This window comes from Martes martes (assembly GCF_963455335.1).
Source record: "Martes martes genome assembly, chromosome: 1".
Classification (NCBI taxonomy): Eukaryota; Metazoa; Chordata; class Mammalia; order Carnivora; family Mustelidae; genus Martes; species Martes martes.
Window position 1 is genome coordinate 108,131,578 of NC_137888.1, and position 14,129 is coordinate 108,145,706.

Sequence of the window (14,129 nt, forward strand, 5' to 3'; positions counted from 1 at the left end):
TTAAGGTCTTTTCCTACACAAGTGCCACTGCAGATTTGCCCTACCAAACCACATTACTTTCCTTGGAACATCTCCCCAAAGCATGGATTCCTCTCCTGCTAAGACTCTGATCCCAGAGCACCATGATTAGCCCAATACCTTGAAGAGCCGCAGGTAACTGGAAAGGACTTAAGTTGTCCTAATGAAGTGTTTGTACCCAGTCCTGGTGACTTGAAACTATAGGAGAAATATGATATTTATTCCTGGAGTGCTAGTTTAGCTCATAGCTGCTTTAGTGGGGAATATTACACACACACACACACACACTCACACACACACCCCTAAATAGGTATAAAAAATAAATATTATGATGTACTATGAAATATAACAATAATAAAGCATGAAGATAAAGCACGAGATTTCAAAGAAATTATGTTTGCAGCATGTTACTTTATTCTCAACTTCTAGGTCTCTTTCAACTCCTTCCTTCTACTCTACCCATATATCCACCCCTTAGTGAGTATCCATATTCATTCTTCTTTGGGTTTGACAAAGTTCTGGAGGCATATACTGATAGGGGCCAAGAACGAGGACATGACCTCCAGTACCACATGCTCTTTGGCTTTTCTGAGCACCACCTGTCCTTAAGGAACCTGGAGAACTGTTGCTGGGCTCTACCTAGAGGAGGAAGTTGTCAACACTTTCATTTGCCATCCTTCATCCTTCATATTATCTTAACCATCTTCTACCTCTTCTGACTGCTCCAAGCCTACAAACAGTCCACAGTTCACTGCATACCCAAGAACACAGACCAGGAAACCAGAGAGAGAACACAAGCAGAGACAAGGAACTTCCAGATCCTTGCTGATTCCGGTAACAGCCTCACTCACTTCCTGAGTCACCAGGAGAGACTGGACATTTGAGGAACCTTGACAGCACACCCCTGCTTCTATGCAACCCAGACCTTAACAAGGGCTTCTCAGAGCACTTAGTGGAACACCAGACTGCTTTATATGGAGTCTTATATATAGACCCTAGGCTATATATAGTTCTTTGGTTTTGTTTGTTTGTTTTTCAAAAGATTTTATTTATTTGAGAGAGAGAGAGAGAGAGCAAGCACACATGTGTGAGAGAGCATGAGTTGGAGGAGCAGCAGAGCGAAAGGGAGAAGCAGACTTCCAGCTGAGCAGGGAGCCCAACACAGGGCTTGATCCCAGGACCCTGAGATCATGACCTGAGCTGAAGGCTCTGATAGAGCCACCCAGGGGCCCTGGTACTTCTTTCTTTTAAACATTACATGTTATATCTATGAAAAGGTGTAAGTAATACACCCAGGAACTGAGCAATATAAAACCTCTGACTATAGGTGCTGGTTCTGGCTCTAACTTTCTGAAACTCTTGCTAGCCAGACCAACCCCCAGGTCTCTTACCAGGTGAAAGGAATTTGGACTGAAGGGGCCATGAAAGTTTAGGAGAAAGGACTTCCCTGCATTCGAGGAAGTTGACTTGGGTGGGTATGTGGAGGGTAGGTGAGAGAGATTAGAAGTTGAAGGAACAACTAAGATTTTATTATAATGACTCAGTGGTTCTCAGGGGAGGTAATACTGCTTTTAAGGCCTGTTTTGAAACTTTGAGGGATTTTAGAGTTTGCTTCTGGTGTTCAGTGAACAGAGGCTAAGAATATAGACATCTTGTATTGTACAAGCCAGCTACAAATAACCAAGAATTGTCCTGAATGCCACATAAAAATTGAACATCTCTTTTTATAATAGTCAGAGCCTGACATTTAACTCTGTTTTATGTATATACACACTAATGATATTTGAATCCCAAACCAACACATCTATACTGGTATGCATTTGTAATTATACACTCAAAGTATGCAAACAGTTTACTACTTGATTATGTACACTAGTTTACCAAATCTGTTATCATTTTGTTATAAATTACCTTCCTTTACCTCTCCATGTATTACACACAGGCATTATGTTGCTGTTTGTGAAATGATATGTGTTGATAGATTATATTATATATGATTTTCATTTCCAAATAATACACAAGGCATAAAATATTTTTATTTTTATTTTATTTATTATTATTAATTTAATTAATTTATTTATGTTTTATTTTATTATTTTAGAGAAAGAAGCTTTAGATCTAATGGTTTTGAAAGTGACTGATTCAGGTGATAAATATCAAGAGCCTTGGCAGAGGACTGAGAAGTAGAAAAGGAAGTCACTGTGGATGCAGAATTAACAGAATTTGGAAAGTGATTGAATTCAGTGGTTTAAAATTAAGCTTTGTTTCAACTTCCCCTTCTGCAGGCTACATAAGCCCAGAGCCATCATCTTTCTTGGCTTGCTTCACAAACCTTTCATTATCTTGGTTGTTTCCAGAAGTATTTCTTTGAGTTTCCAAATGGTGTTTCGTTATAGATTCTCACATGGAGCTTAACTGTATTGAAGTGAGGAGCCAAGACTTCCAACTCACAAACAAATCCACAGATCTGATATGCATGGATACGCAGATGGAACAGACATCATCAATAGTTGGAACATATCCCCTCACTTTCTGTAGATGCTGAGTGACTTGCACCTACCAACACTTGCATTTCTTTCACAGCCCACTTTGGCCACTGAAGGAAGATGGAAAGGCTGGAGTTAATGAATCTCCCCATCTGCCAAACAGCCCGCAACAAATAACTGACTGGGGTTGGCGTATAAATACCCTTCTCTTATAATAGATGGATAGCTGGGGTTCCAAGCCGAACCTGTACCAACTCACCATCTGACTTTAGGCATGTTACTTCTCTCTCTCTCTTTCTCTCAGCTCCAATTTTCTTACCCTTAAAATAAAGGGTTTTGACTATATTAACAATTTCCAGAATGTGTTCCTTGGAAGAACGCTGAATTTTGAGAATGTTAATAGTTGTCATGGGGAAAAGATGAGAGAAGAAAGTTCCTGGTCTGTAAACTGTGGCCATCTCGAACTACTTCTCAAAAGAGTGATGAAGTAGAAGTGGAGGGCCTCTCCCAGTGCCTGACATCTAGTAGGTTTGCAATAAATGGTGACCGATTTTAAATTCAAAGAAGTTAGTTCATACTCCATGCAGAACGTCATCATTAGGCAGAGGTTCTTAACCTGAAGTCCATGCACTGTCTGAAATTGTAATAAAAATTGGATACCCTGTGTCCTGTGCCTTTTTCTGGGGTAGATTTCCTGATTTAATTGGGTTCTCAGACTCCCTAAAAGATTAGCCTTGTCTTAAGCCATTTCTTCTTATCAGTCATTTTAAAACACACAGCAAACCATTATTTTCTGGTTTTAATAATCAATCAACAAACAATTAGTAAGCATCTTATCTCCTCTTTTGGAGACCACTCCAAGTCTTTGTGCAGTAGTCAGTTGGGGGAATTCACTGAGAATTTCTGAGACATGAATTCAAAATGTATAAGTGACATGCAAATGTAAGAATTCATTTGATATAATAACAAAAACTGATGGATTAAAAAAATTCTGGGTTTCACAGGGAACTGTATTTTTATTTGGGTAGGAATAAAAAGGGTTTTTTGGGTTATTTATTTATTTACTTATTTATTTTTAATGCTGGCCAGTTTGATGGACACATGTTGTATGTTAGAATAGGGTGGGATATTCCCTAAATGGATCAGAACAACTGAACTATCATTGGATAATTTCTCTTCTCTCCCAGAGCAGTAGACAAACTATAGGTACTGGGTTCAAATGCTTTCCCCCATTGTCAGACCATTAATTGGATCAATGTGTCCTGATGTTTATTTGGAGAAGATGTTCACTGTATCTGTCTGTAGTATCTCATAGTCTACACAATCCCTTCCCATTTGTAAGGCCTCAACAACAATTCTCCAGGATGTTGGGAAACCTACTGTTATCCCAAACCAGGTGTAGCAGAACCCTCTCCACATAAGCCATCTTTAAGGAGAAGAGAACTAACTACTGGGAGATGTTTCCAGCTCGTTTTCTTAGTCTCTCTCTTTGGGAAGCCTAATCTTTAGTTGTTATTGCCAACTGTTGCAACCACATTTGAGAGTGTGTGCAAGGTGCTGTGTGGAGGAAGTATAGGGAGGAGGGAAGGAAAGGGGACAAATTGGTGGAAATTCTTTCTTTCTTTCATTCTTTTTTATTATGTTAGTCACTGTACAGTACCTCATTAGTTTTTGATGTAGTGTTCCATGATTCATTGTTTGCAGATAACACCCAGTGCTCCATGCAATATGTGCCCTCCTTAGTACTCATCACTGGGCTAACCCATCCCGCCACATCCTCCCCTCTAAAACCCTCAGTTCGTTTCCCGGAGTCCATAGTCTCTCATGGTTTGTCTCCCCCTCCAATTTCCGCCCCCCCTTCATTTTTCCCTTCCTTCTCCTAATGTTAGAAATGATTTCAAAAGATGCCTGTTTTCCCAATTACTTAAGCTCACCTGGTTTTGTCAACATCAAGAGAGGCATAATTTTCTTGTTTTTAAAAAACAAATTATGTCTGGTTAGGAAATAAGTGCATTATCATGAGTAAAAGGAAAATATATTGTCAAGATAATTGCTATGGGAAATAAAATCCAGTTTCAGGAAACTCTTTTGCATTTCTTAACAGGTGGAGAATAGTCTTTTATCAGAAAAAACTAACCAATATCATTGTTATAATGCCTCTGCTATACTCTACCAGTTAAAATTCCTAGCTCAGTCGGTCTTCATATTTTATTGTTAATATGGGACTCCTTTTAATACCTTTTAAAAATTGAGGACCCTAAAATGCTAGCAGTTGTATGTTTAGTAACCATGAAAGGGAGAAAATACAAAATAGTATTCCAGTTATCTATTGCTGCTTACCAAGCAATCTGGTGGTTTAAATCTTCAAATTTGATGGTTTAAAATAATGCCCTTGGTTTTTCAGCTCATAAATCAGCATTGGGGCAGGGATTGGCAAGGACAGCTCATCCCTGCTCCACATAGTGGAGCAGAGGTAACTTGAAGATGGGGGCCAGAATTGTTAATGGCCTTAGGCATGCACATGTCTAGATGTTGGTACCCACTATTGGACCTCAACTGGGGCTGTCACCCACAAAACCTATATGTGGCCTCTCTGTGTCAGCTCTTTGTTTTCTCATGCATAGCAATTGAGTTCAAAGAGAAAGTGTCCCAAGAGGAACAGGTATCACCTGTGTTGCCTTTTGACTGTGGCTCAGAATTCACATAACTCCATTTTGCTCCAGTGACAAGCCCACTCAGAATTAATGGGTAAAGTGTCAATGTTGCATAACAAGAAGAACATGTGGGGTTGGAGTTATTGTTGTGACCATTTTGAAAAATATGATCTTCCACAAATAGCTAATATGCTCACATTAGGTAATGCTTTTAAGTGAATGTCTGAATTGAGCATTTCACCCCTGGTAATGATACCTCCTTGTCTAGGGATTATTAAATGTCAATGAGCATTGACTAAATGCAGGTAAAACACACCTCAACAGGGTCAAAGCAGTTGTTCATGGTTTGAGGCACTGACCATGCCATGATTCTGCCTCCAGAAGATGGACCTTCTTGGTTTCTATTGAGCATATCTTCTAGACCATTCCATATTCTAGTCTTCTCCAATCCTTCCCCTACATGCAGTTTACCCTCATTCAGTCAACAGCATTTTTTTTTCTAAAAACACATGCCTATTCACAAAACACACCACCTCACAAACCAACTCTAGCTCCCATATGCCTGTAGAAATAACAATAACACAAGCAGCTATCATGTTTGAGAAATAAGTGCCAAACACTGAGCCGAGTGCTTCACAGGCATTAGTTACATTAACCATCACTGGGCTAATAAGGCATTTTGTGACATTATCTTATTTTAAAAACTAAAAGAACAAAAACCCCTGAGGTTTATAATAAACTTATACAAAATCTCAACTAATAAACTATAGACAGGGTCTCACGGATACCTTGCTTTTTAATCATTATGATGCTATGTGTTCCTGTGCAGGATAAGCCAAACTATTTAAGGAGACATTCATGAACTGGACCCTATTTTTCTAGTTTCACATCGTAACCGTTTTCCTTCACCCTTGTAGAACCTATATAACAGTCATCTAGTGTTTCTTACTATACACACACACTTTATTCTTTTCTGTTTGCTTAATGTGTCTTTCTTCTCTCCAACTAGCAAAATAGAAACTTCCTGCCGAAATGCCATCTCCTCTAGGAAATCTTTCCTGACTTCCTCAGATAGTTAAATATTGCCTCCTCTTCTTTTTTTGACACTCAGTACATTCCTCTATGAAAGCTCTGCTGACATCATTGAACTTATTTGTGTAACTGTCTGTTCTACCAGATAATGAGGCCAGGAATGTGCTATTTATTTGTAAAGCCTCAAAGAGTAACACAGTACTTGGTATCAAGTAGTTATATATTCTGTTTGGTGGAATGTCTGTTTCCTGCCATGATGGACTAATAGATACCACACTAGCTCTTTTGTAGTAAATCACTATAAACCTGGACAAATTCTATAAAATAACTGTTTTCTGATGTGAACTAAAAGCAATTCAGGACTGTGATCTCTGAGAGATGAGAAACAAACAAGGTCATCACCACGATTAGTGTTGCTCTCTTTTAGAGGCATGTTCCAGACAGTAGGGCAGAGAAGGGGAGCCCTCCCAGACCACAGCTGCCTTACAGAGCTGAAAAGCCAGAGATCAGAACTCAGGACACTAAGGCAGCTAGAATTTCTGGGACAGGGTAAGTGAGAGAAGGGACCTAGGTACAAAAAGAGCTTTAAAAATCTGCTTGGGGACTGCCTTGAGCTTTCAGCTGAATACTAACCTGTGCATGTGTAGAGAAAAATGGCATGAAGCTGGACCGAAAATATCAACCAGAGGAAAACAACTATGGGGATCCAGGATCTAAACAAATACCAATGTTTGCACAGGGCTAGGGGAGAGCATTTTAGTCAGCAGAATAGAGTCTTTGGATGAAATTCCAGAAATTAAATAAAACCCATAGAAAGGTAGCACCTTAGAAATAGAATTAGTCTAACCTTAAGGTAATAGTCATTCTATACTGGCTTAATAAAAGTTTCTAAACAAAACTTGAAAGAACTATGTTGATCCATGAGCAATTTAAATGTCTGCTGAAAATAAAACATTAAACTCTCTCATGAAAGAAGACAAAATCCTTGAAAATGTAGAACCCATAATGCACCATTCAAATTTCCTAGACATTTAAATGAGCATAAATACATGATCCATAATCAAAAGAAAAAAAAATCAGAAACAGAGAAACAAAAATGAGAAAGACAATGACATTTGCAAACAAGAACTTTAAGACAGCTATTATAATTCTAATAAATAAAGGAAAACATTTACATAATGAGTAGGGATCTTAAGAAAGAAAGAAAAACTTAACATAGAAATGAAAATTCTAGAACTAAAAAATACAATATTTGAAATGAAAAGATCATGGGATTTAACATCAGATTAAATAATGTTTAAGAAAGGTTGATGAACTTGAAGGCAGAACAATAGAGATTATGCAAATTGAAGCACAGAGAGATGAAATGCTAGAAGGAAATGAATAGAATCTCAGAGACAATTGTCTTGTGATACAATATCAAGGAGTCTAGTGTACATATAACCTGATCACCAGGAGGAGACAAGAGCAAGACAATATTTACAGAAATAATGATTGAAAAAATTTAAGGACATGAAAAAGATTAGCTCACAGATATAAGAAACAGTATACTTCAAGCCCCATAAACATATACACAAACACCCCACCCCACGCTGTATTCTAATCACATTATTGTAGGCCAAGATGGGTTAAACAAATGATTAAAAAGAATGTTAAAAGAAGCTGAGATGGGGGAGGGGTGAGGAGAGGAAGACATATTACAGAGAAACAAGAATAACTGTAAAAATGACCACTGGTTTCTCAATTCAAAACAGAGAATATTGGAACAACATCCTTAATGCACTGAGGAAAAAAATCTATCAACCCAGAAATCCATATCCAAAGAAAATATTTTAAAAAGGAATGCAAAATAAAAACCAATGAAAGCTGAGAGAATTTGTCACTAGCACTCTTGCATTAGGAGAACTGTTAAGGAACGCTCTCCAGGTTAGTGGAAACGAAACTAGATAAAATGTGTCCATATACCTACTAGTTGTGTATGTAAATTATACCTCATTATAAAAAAAGTCTTCCTCTGAGGCTGTCCTTCAGATTCTAACACACAGTCAACCCTCCTTAAAGAAAACTGTATATATATATTTTTTTTTTATTTTCAGCGTAACAGTATTCATTGTTTTTTCACCACACCCAGTGCTCCATGCTATCTGTGCCCTCCCAAATACCCACCACCTGGTTCCCCCAACCTCCCACCCCCCGCCCCTTCAAAACCCTCAGGTTGTTTTTCAGAGTCCGTAGTCTCTCATGGGGAGGTGAACCATGAGAACTATATTTTTCAAGTGGGTTCTTAGTTGGCTAGCAAGACTCCTTAGTCTTAACCCATAGTCCTAACCCTAACTCTGTTCGCCTTCTCTGCAGGTCTTCTTCAAACTCTATTCCTTTAAAAAAGATAAGGCAATAACAAATGCTGGTGAAGATGTGGAGAATAGGGAGCCCTTGTGCACTGTTGCTGGGAATGTAAACTGATACAGCCACTATGAAAAACAGTATGGAGCTTCCTCAAGGAATTAAAAGTAGAACTACCATACGATCCAGAAATCCCACTTCTGGGTATATGTCCAAAGAAGGCAAAATAATTTTCTTGAAGAGATATCTGCACCCCATGTTCATTGCAGTAATAGTGAAGGTATGGAAACTATCTGTCTGTCAACAAATGAATAAATGAAGAAAATGTGACATCCACACAATGGAATGTTATTCAGCCTTAAAAAAGGAGGAAATCCTGCCATTTGGGATAACATGGATGAAAGCGAAGGGCATTATCCTCAGTGAAATAAGCCAGACAGAAATAATTAACTCAATAATAGGGGAACTTACCTAGTGTATATGTATATTAAATCATGACATTGTATACTTTAAATATCTTACAATTGTGTTTATCAATTATACTTCAATAAAGCTGAAATAAATTCTATTCCTTTCTCCCTGTGAAAGTCTCTAACCCCAGGAAAATTAACAGGGTACACACTCAAAGACTGGTGGTGAATTCAGCAGTTCGATGAATTTTTATTTAAAAAAAAAAAAAAAAGAGTTTTTGGTGTTGCAGGGTGGCTCAGTTGGTTAAGCATCTGCCTTCAGCTCAGGTCGTGGTCCTGGGGTCCTGGGATCGAGCCTCACATCGGGCTTTCTGTTCAGCCAGAAGCTTGCTTCTCCCTCTCTCTCTGCTGCTCCCCCTGCTTGTTCTGTCTCTGTGTTTCTCTCTGCCAAATAAATAAATAAAATCTTTAAAAAAAAAAAAGGACTTTTTCTTTTGGGTCTCAGGATTGGGTCTGCTAAAGATCTAGAAAGCTATGGCCCAAATCTGCCCTTTAGCTGGAGTTTCCTGCCCTCCTCATGAAAGATTAGAGGTTTGAAAGCCAGAGCAAATGTGTCTCTGCAAGGCTCTTCAGGGCTTCACCTAGCCTGTGACTTGCCATTCCCTGCACCTTCTACCCCACCAGCCCAAACACACCATGAAGGGTCCAGGGTTTTAAATTATTGTTGATAAGGGGACCCTGGGTGGCTAGTCAGTTAAATGTCTGCCTTTGGCTCAAATAATGGTTTCAGGGTCCTGGAATCAAGCCCTGCGGCAAGCTCTCTACTCAGCAGGGAGTCTGTTTTCCCTCTCACTCTATGCTCTCCCTTTCTCTCAAATAAATAAATAAAATCTTTAAAAAAATTATTGTTGATAAAGTAATTCCATCAAAAGTCTTTTATCTTTACACTGAAGATTCTACTTTTGTAGAATGGTGGTCACTGTATTTGGTGTGTGTGGATTAAAGAGGGAGGCGCTCAGAATGTTTGAGATTTCTTTTGCAAATGGTGTTATCGATGTCTGAAATGTCATTAGAGGAGTGAACCCAGGAAGGAATTCACCTTCCCTTTTCTTCACAAGTCTTTACAGTCTTCTCAGAAATATTAATTCATACTTTTTAGCGGACAAGGAATTTTCCTACTCATGTTTGAATGCAAGCTTTATAACATTACTCCAAGAGAAAAACAAAATTAGGATTATTTTTTTCATTTTTTGGATGTAGAAACTAAGCTCAGAGGTTTGCCCAACAGAGCTAGAACTGAATCCTGGGTCTTTGAGGCACTATCGTTGCCGTGACACTGGTTGGCACGCATCGCTTGGGTTGATCTCTGGCCTGCCTGTCCCTGTGAGCTGACACCCTGGGCTTGCCTCCTCACTGGAACAGCCCTAGCACAATTCTAACCCCCTTTCCTTGCCAAGCCCCACCTGCCAACTTCTTGAGCTTCCAATTCTAGGTCACAGCGCTGGACTCTGGAGGAGACTAACGGTCCCATATAGCTTTTCCCAGGTAAGGAACACAAATGTGAAATCACAATTTCTTTTTTTTTTTAATTTTTATTTCTTGATTTTTAAATTTCAGTATAATTAACATATAGTGTTATATTAGTGTGAGGTGTACAGTCGAAATCATGATTTCTTAATCATAGCTCAGCTGCCTTCTTGGGTGCTTCTTCTGATTCTGGGCCACCCTAAATTATATGTTGCACCTAAATTTGGTGCCTTCTCACTGGGCCTTCATAATACAACCCTCCTCTCCAGACCCTAAATCTTGACCATCCTCTCATTGGCTTCTCCATGTCTCTGAATAGCACAGAATAGAAAAGTTCCTTTAAGAATGACAGTCAAGGTACAAAGAGTAGATCACAGTTCAACTTCACATGCATTTTCTGTGGGAAAGGAGCAGCCTCCCTTGTCTGCCCCATCCTCTAAATGGCCCATCTCTAATATCAAAATGGGATTCACTCAGGATGTGTTCCTTTGAATGCTTTGCAAAACACAGTGAAATTGAGAGGCTCTGATGCCAAGATTTCACCAATTCATAAGTCTGGAAAGATACAAAATGATCCCAGGGTCTGGGACGGCAAATGGCTTACCGAAGATCACCCTGCAAGCTAGTGGCAGGATTAGGGCAAAGATTCTTTCCATTGCTCCCATAACGTCTCTTCCTTCCCCATTAGGTTTCAGAGTCAAGAAGCAATGATTCTCTTGGGAGATTGTCTTTCAGTTAAGGTTCACATTGAAAAAGGAGAGAATGATGTGCCCTCTGGTTGAACAGGCTCTATTTCTCAAGGAAAGACCCTACATGTATATATTTGAAGTTTCATTCTTTTGAGGATGCTTAAGGACATGTTGCCCACCAACCACCCTTTGTTTTCCTGTGGAAATATTTTTGCTGGGTTCCTTTTCCTTTGCTTTGAAATATGGTTCTCCTGTATGCAGTTAAACCCAAAAGAGTTTGTTGATGTAATTTCTAAATGTTGTTTTCCAAGTGTTTTCTACTTCTGAGCTCTTTCATCCAGTGAGGGTGGGGATGTGGAGTTCAAAATGAAAAAACTCAGTCTTGGGAGCCTCTTTGGATTTCTTTAGAAGAGAAAATCAGCACAACCTTTGATGAGCACGTTGCAAGGTTTAATTCCCTCCTTAGAATGTCAGTGAAAGGCACTGTAATGAGTACACATCAAGCCTGCAGCCTTTCTTATGAGGAAATTTCAAGAGGGTCCACCAGCTTCTGGAAGGAAGTGACAATTTGCTGTGGGGCCAAACACACCTCTTGGCATTTCATGAACCTTTTCTGAACAGAAGAGAGAGATGGCTCCTCCTGGCAGCAGATCTGTTGCTGGCAATAAGAGGCCACTGGGGACTTGAGTGTTGCCCATTACAGTTATTATTATTACTGATGTCATTATTATGATCATGTTTCAGGTTCACTCAATGGTGACAACAGGGCCAGGCCCCAAAAAGAGACTCAAAAAAGATGTAATCTCTGCCTAGAGGCCTCATTTTGGAGCCAAATGTTTATCCAGTAACTCATTCTCAAGGTCTTCTGGTGCCCGTTGTGGGTATGCGTCTGTGTGCTCTGACCAGCCTGGCCACACCCATGTCCATAAGCTTCGCACACAGAGGAACTGTCTCACTCACATACACTTCACAGCCACTCTTGATAAACCAGTCTTTTCACGATAACGTGACAGATTTATTGACATAACTGTGAATACTGCCATCTTCTCAAACAGGATTTAGAGAACCTAACAGATGCCTGGTACTGGAAGTAAACTCAGAGAGCCAATGACAAAGTCCTCCAATCTGCCTTTCAATCACCCCTCTTGCCTGTTCTTGAATACTCCTGATTTAGAGAACTCAGCACCTAATAAAGCGGTCCATTCCATTCTTAAGCAGTACTGCCAGAAAGTTCCTTCTTTCATTAGAGCCTTAGGTGTCTGCTCAGGCGCTCTCTTTCCCTTCCCAGACAGCAGTAGTCTCTAATCCATGCAGATGTCTTCCTCTCTTTGTTTATGGCTCTTCCCTCTCTGGAGTGCTCCCTAGCCCTGGGGGACTCTCTTATTGCCTCTGGCTTTCCTATGGCTGGCCTTCACATCCCTGGGCATCATCCGGGGCTCTTGCTCCAGTAAATGAGCTGATGCTTAATATGTGTTCCCAAAATGTAGTGGCTTAAAACAAACACAAACCATTATTTGTTAGGTTCTGAGCATTGGTTGGGAAGTTGCTCTGCTGGTTTCTCCTGGGCCTCAATGTGCATTTAGCTGGAAAGTTGGGCTGGGTGGAAGGGGACAAGATGACCTCACTCTTACATCCAGCAGTGAGGGCTGACAGTTGCTGGGGATTCCTCGACCTTCCTTCACATGCCCATCCTTTCTTCACTGGGCTAAACTGGCATTCTTTCATGGTGGCCTCCCGGCAGTTTTCCAAGGGGGTGAAAAGGGAGCTTCCAGGTTCTCTTAACGCCTAACTTTGAAAATAGCTCATTGTTTCTGCCACATTTCTATTGGCCACAGCAAATCATAAAGCCAACCAGACTCAGGTTGGAGACATAGGCTCCATCTCTTGAAGGGGTGTAGCTGGTTCTTATGTCTAGCAACACCCTGTCTGCTTGATTGTAGAGGAGGTACATAAAGACAGTAGAAGGTACAGATGCACGTGAGGGCATCCCCTCCTCTCTTGCCACTGTGTCTGCATTTTCTCAAGACCAGTATTTCTGGGGGTATGGTTACATATCACCTTCTTTTTCTAAAGACTTTTGATGATTTTCATAGAGGATTATACATAGAGAGGAAGAGAGTATAATTGTAGCAAATATGAATATTGCCTTAAATCTAAAAAAAAAAAATAAAGAGACTTAAAGATATGAAGATCTTCTGTGGCCACTCTTGAGCTTTCAGCCTAGAACCTCTATCTTCAGATTTGACCATTTCCTCCTCTCTCATATTCGTTGTCTCATTGTTCAAAGGTCTCCATTGAAATTTCCACCTCAACCCCACGTCCTTCTAGGAAAAGTTACTTCTTCATGAAGGAAGACTTTTTTCCCCATAGAGCCTTGCCCTTTTCTGATATAATTTGACTTGAGTTTTAATTATGTGGTCCTAGCATTCCAAGCCCTTATAATGTTGGTCATCAATCAAATTTCATAGACAGGTGGACACATGATGGGTGCTGGATCCCCAGGGGAAGCTGAATGTGGAGTTGCCTTTTGAGGGTTCCCTTTCTTATTCCCTTGTGAATGCTGAGGCTGAAATTTCCTTTTAACAGGTGCCTATTAAGATAAATTCCCAAAGACAAACATCAATTGTGTGTGTGAGTGAGCATGTATTTGCCTGTGCAGGCATGCGTGAGTGTGTTTGTGAGGGTCTGGGGGATGGTTCAGGTAAAATGGGTTTTAGCCAATTAAAAATAGAATCAATTACTCATTTAAAAATGGAGTCAATGGAACCCCATTATTAAATGAGAAGCATTTGTTTCTCTTCTGTTCAGTCTTGATCCCTGCCAGAATCATGTCAGTCTTGTGGCTCAGACTGTCATTTCAGTGGTTTCCACGCCCACCCCCAACCAAATGAACACACACATTACTCTGAAAGGATATCCACTCGTCAATGGTGATTCTCCCCTGAGGACACACAGACAAGGTCTAATTCA

General features: G+C 39.9%; 1 protein-coding gene across 7 annotated transcripts in view; it reads left to right on the top strand.

The window, feature by feature from the left end:
* RTP4 (receptor transporter protein 4) overlaps nt 1–9,199 on the top strand; it is a 47,854-nt gene extending 38,655 nt beyond the window's left edge. Inside the window, exon 5 of one of the 7 annotated variants that reach the window (XM_080812683.1) lies at nt 2,415–3,168. Coding sequence is in view for 3 of the 7 variants with exons in the window: in XM_080812687.1 (XP_080668813.1) it covers nt 8,546–8,653 (108 nt within the window). In the remaining 4 variants the exon portion in view is untranslated. Of the gene's footprint in view, nt 1–2,119; nt 3,169–8,545 lie in introns of those variants that run through there. The other 6 variants (XM_080812687.1, XM_080812682.1, XM_080812681.1 and 3 more) reach the window with 6 other exon arrangements.
* The last annotated feature ends 4,930 nt before the right edge of the window (nt 9,200–14,129 follow it).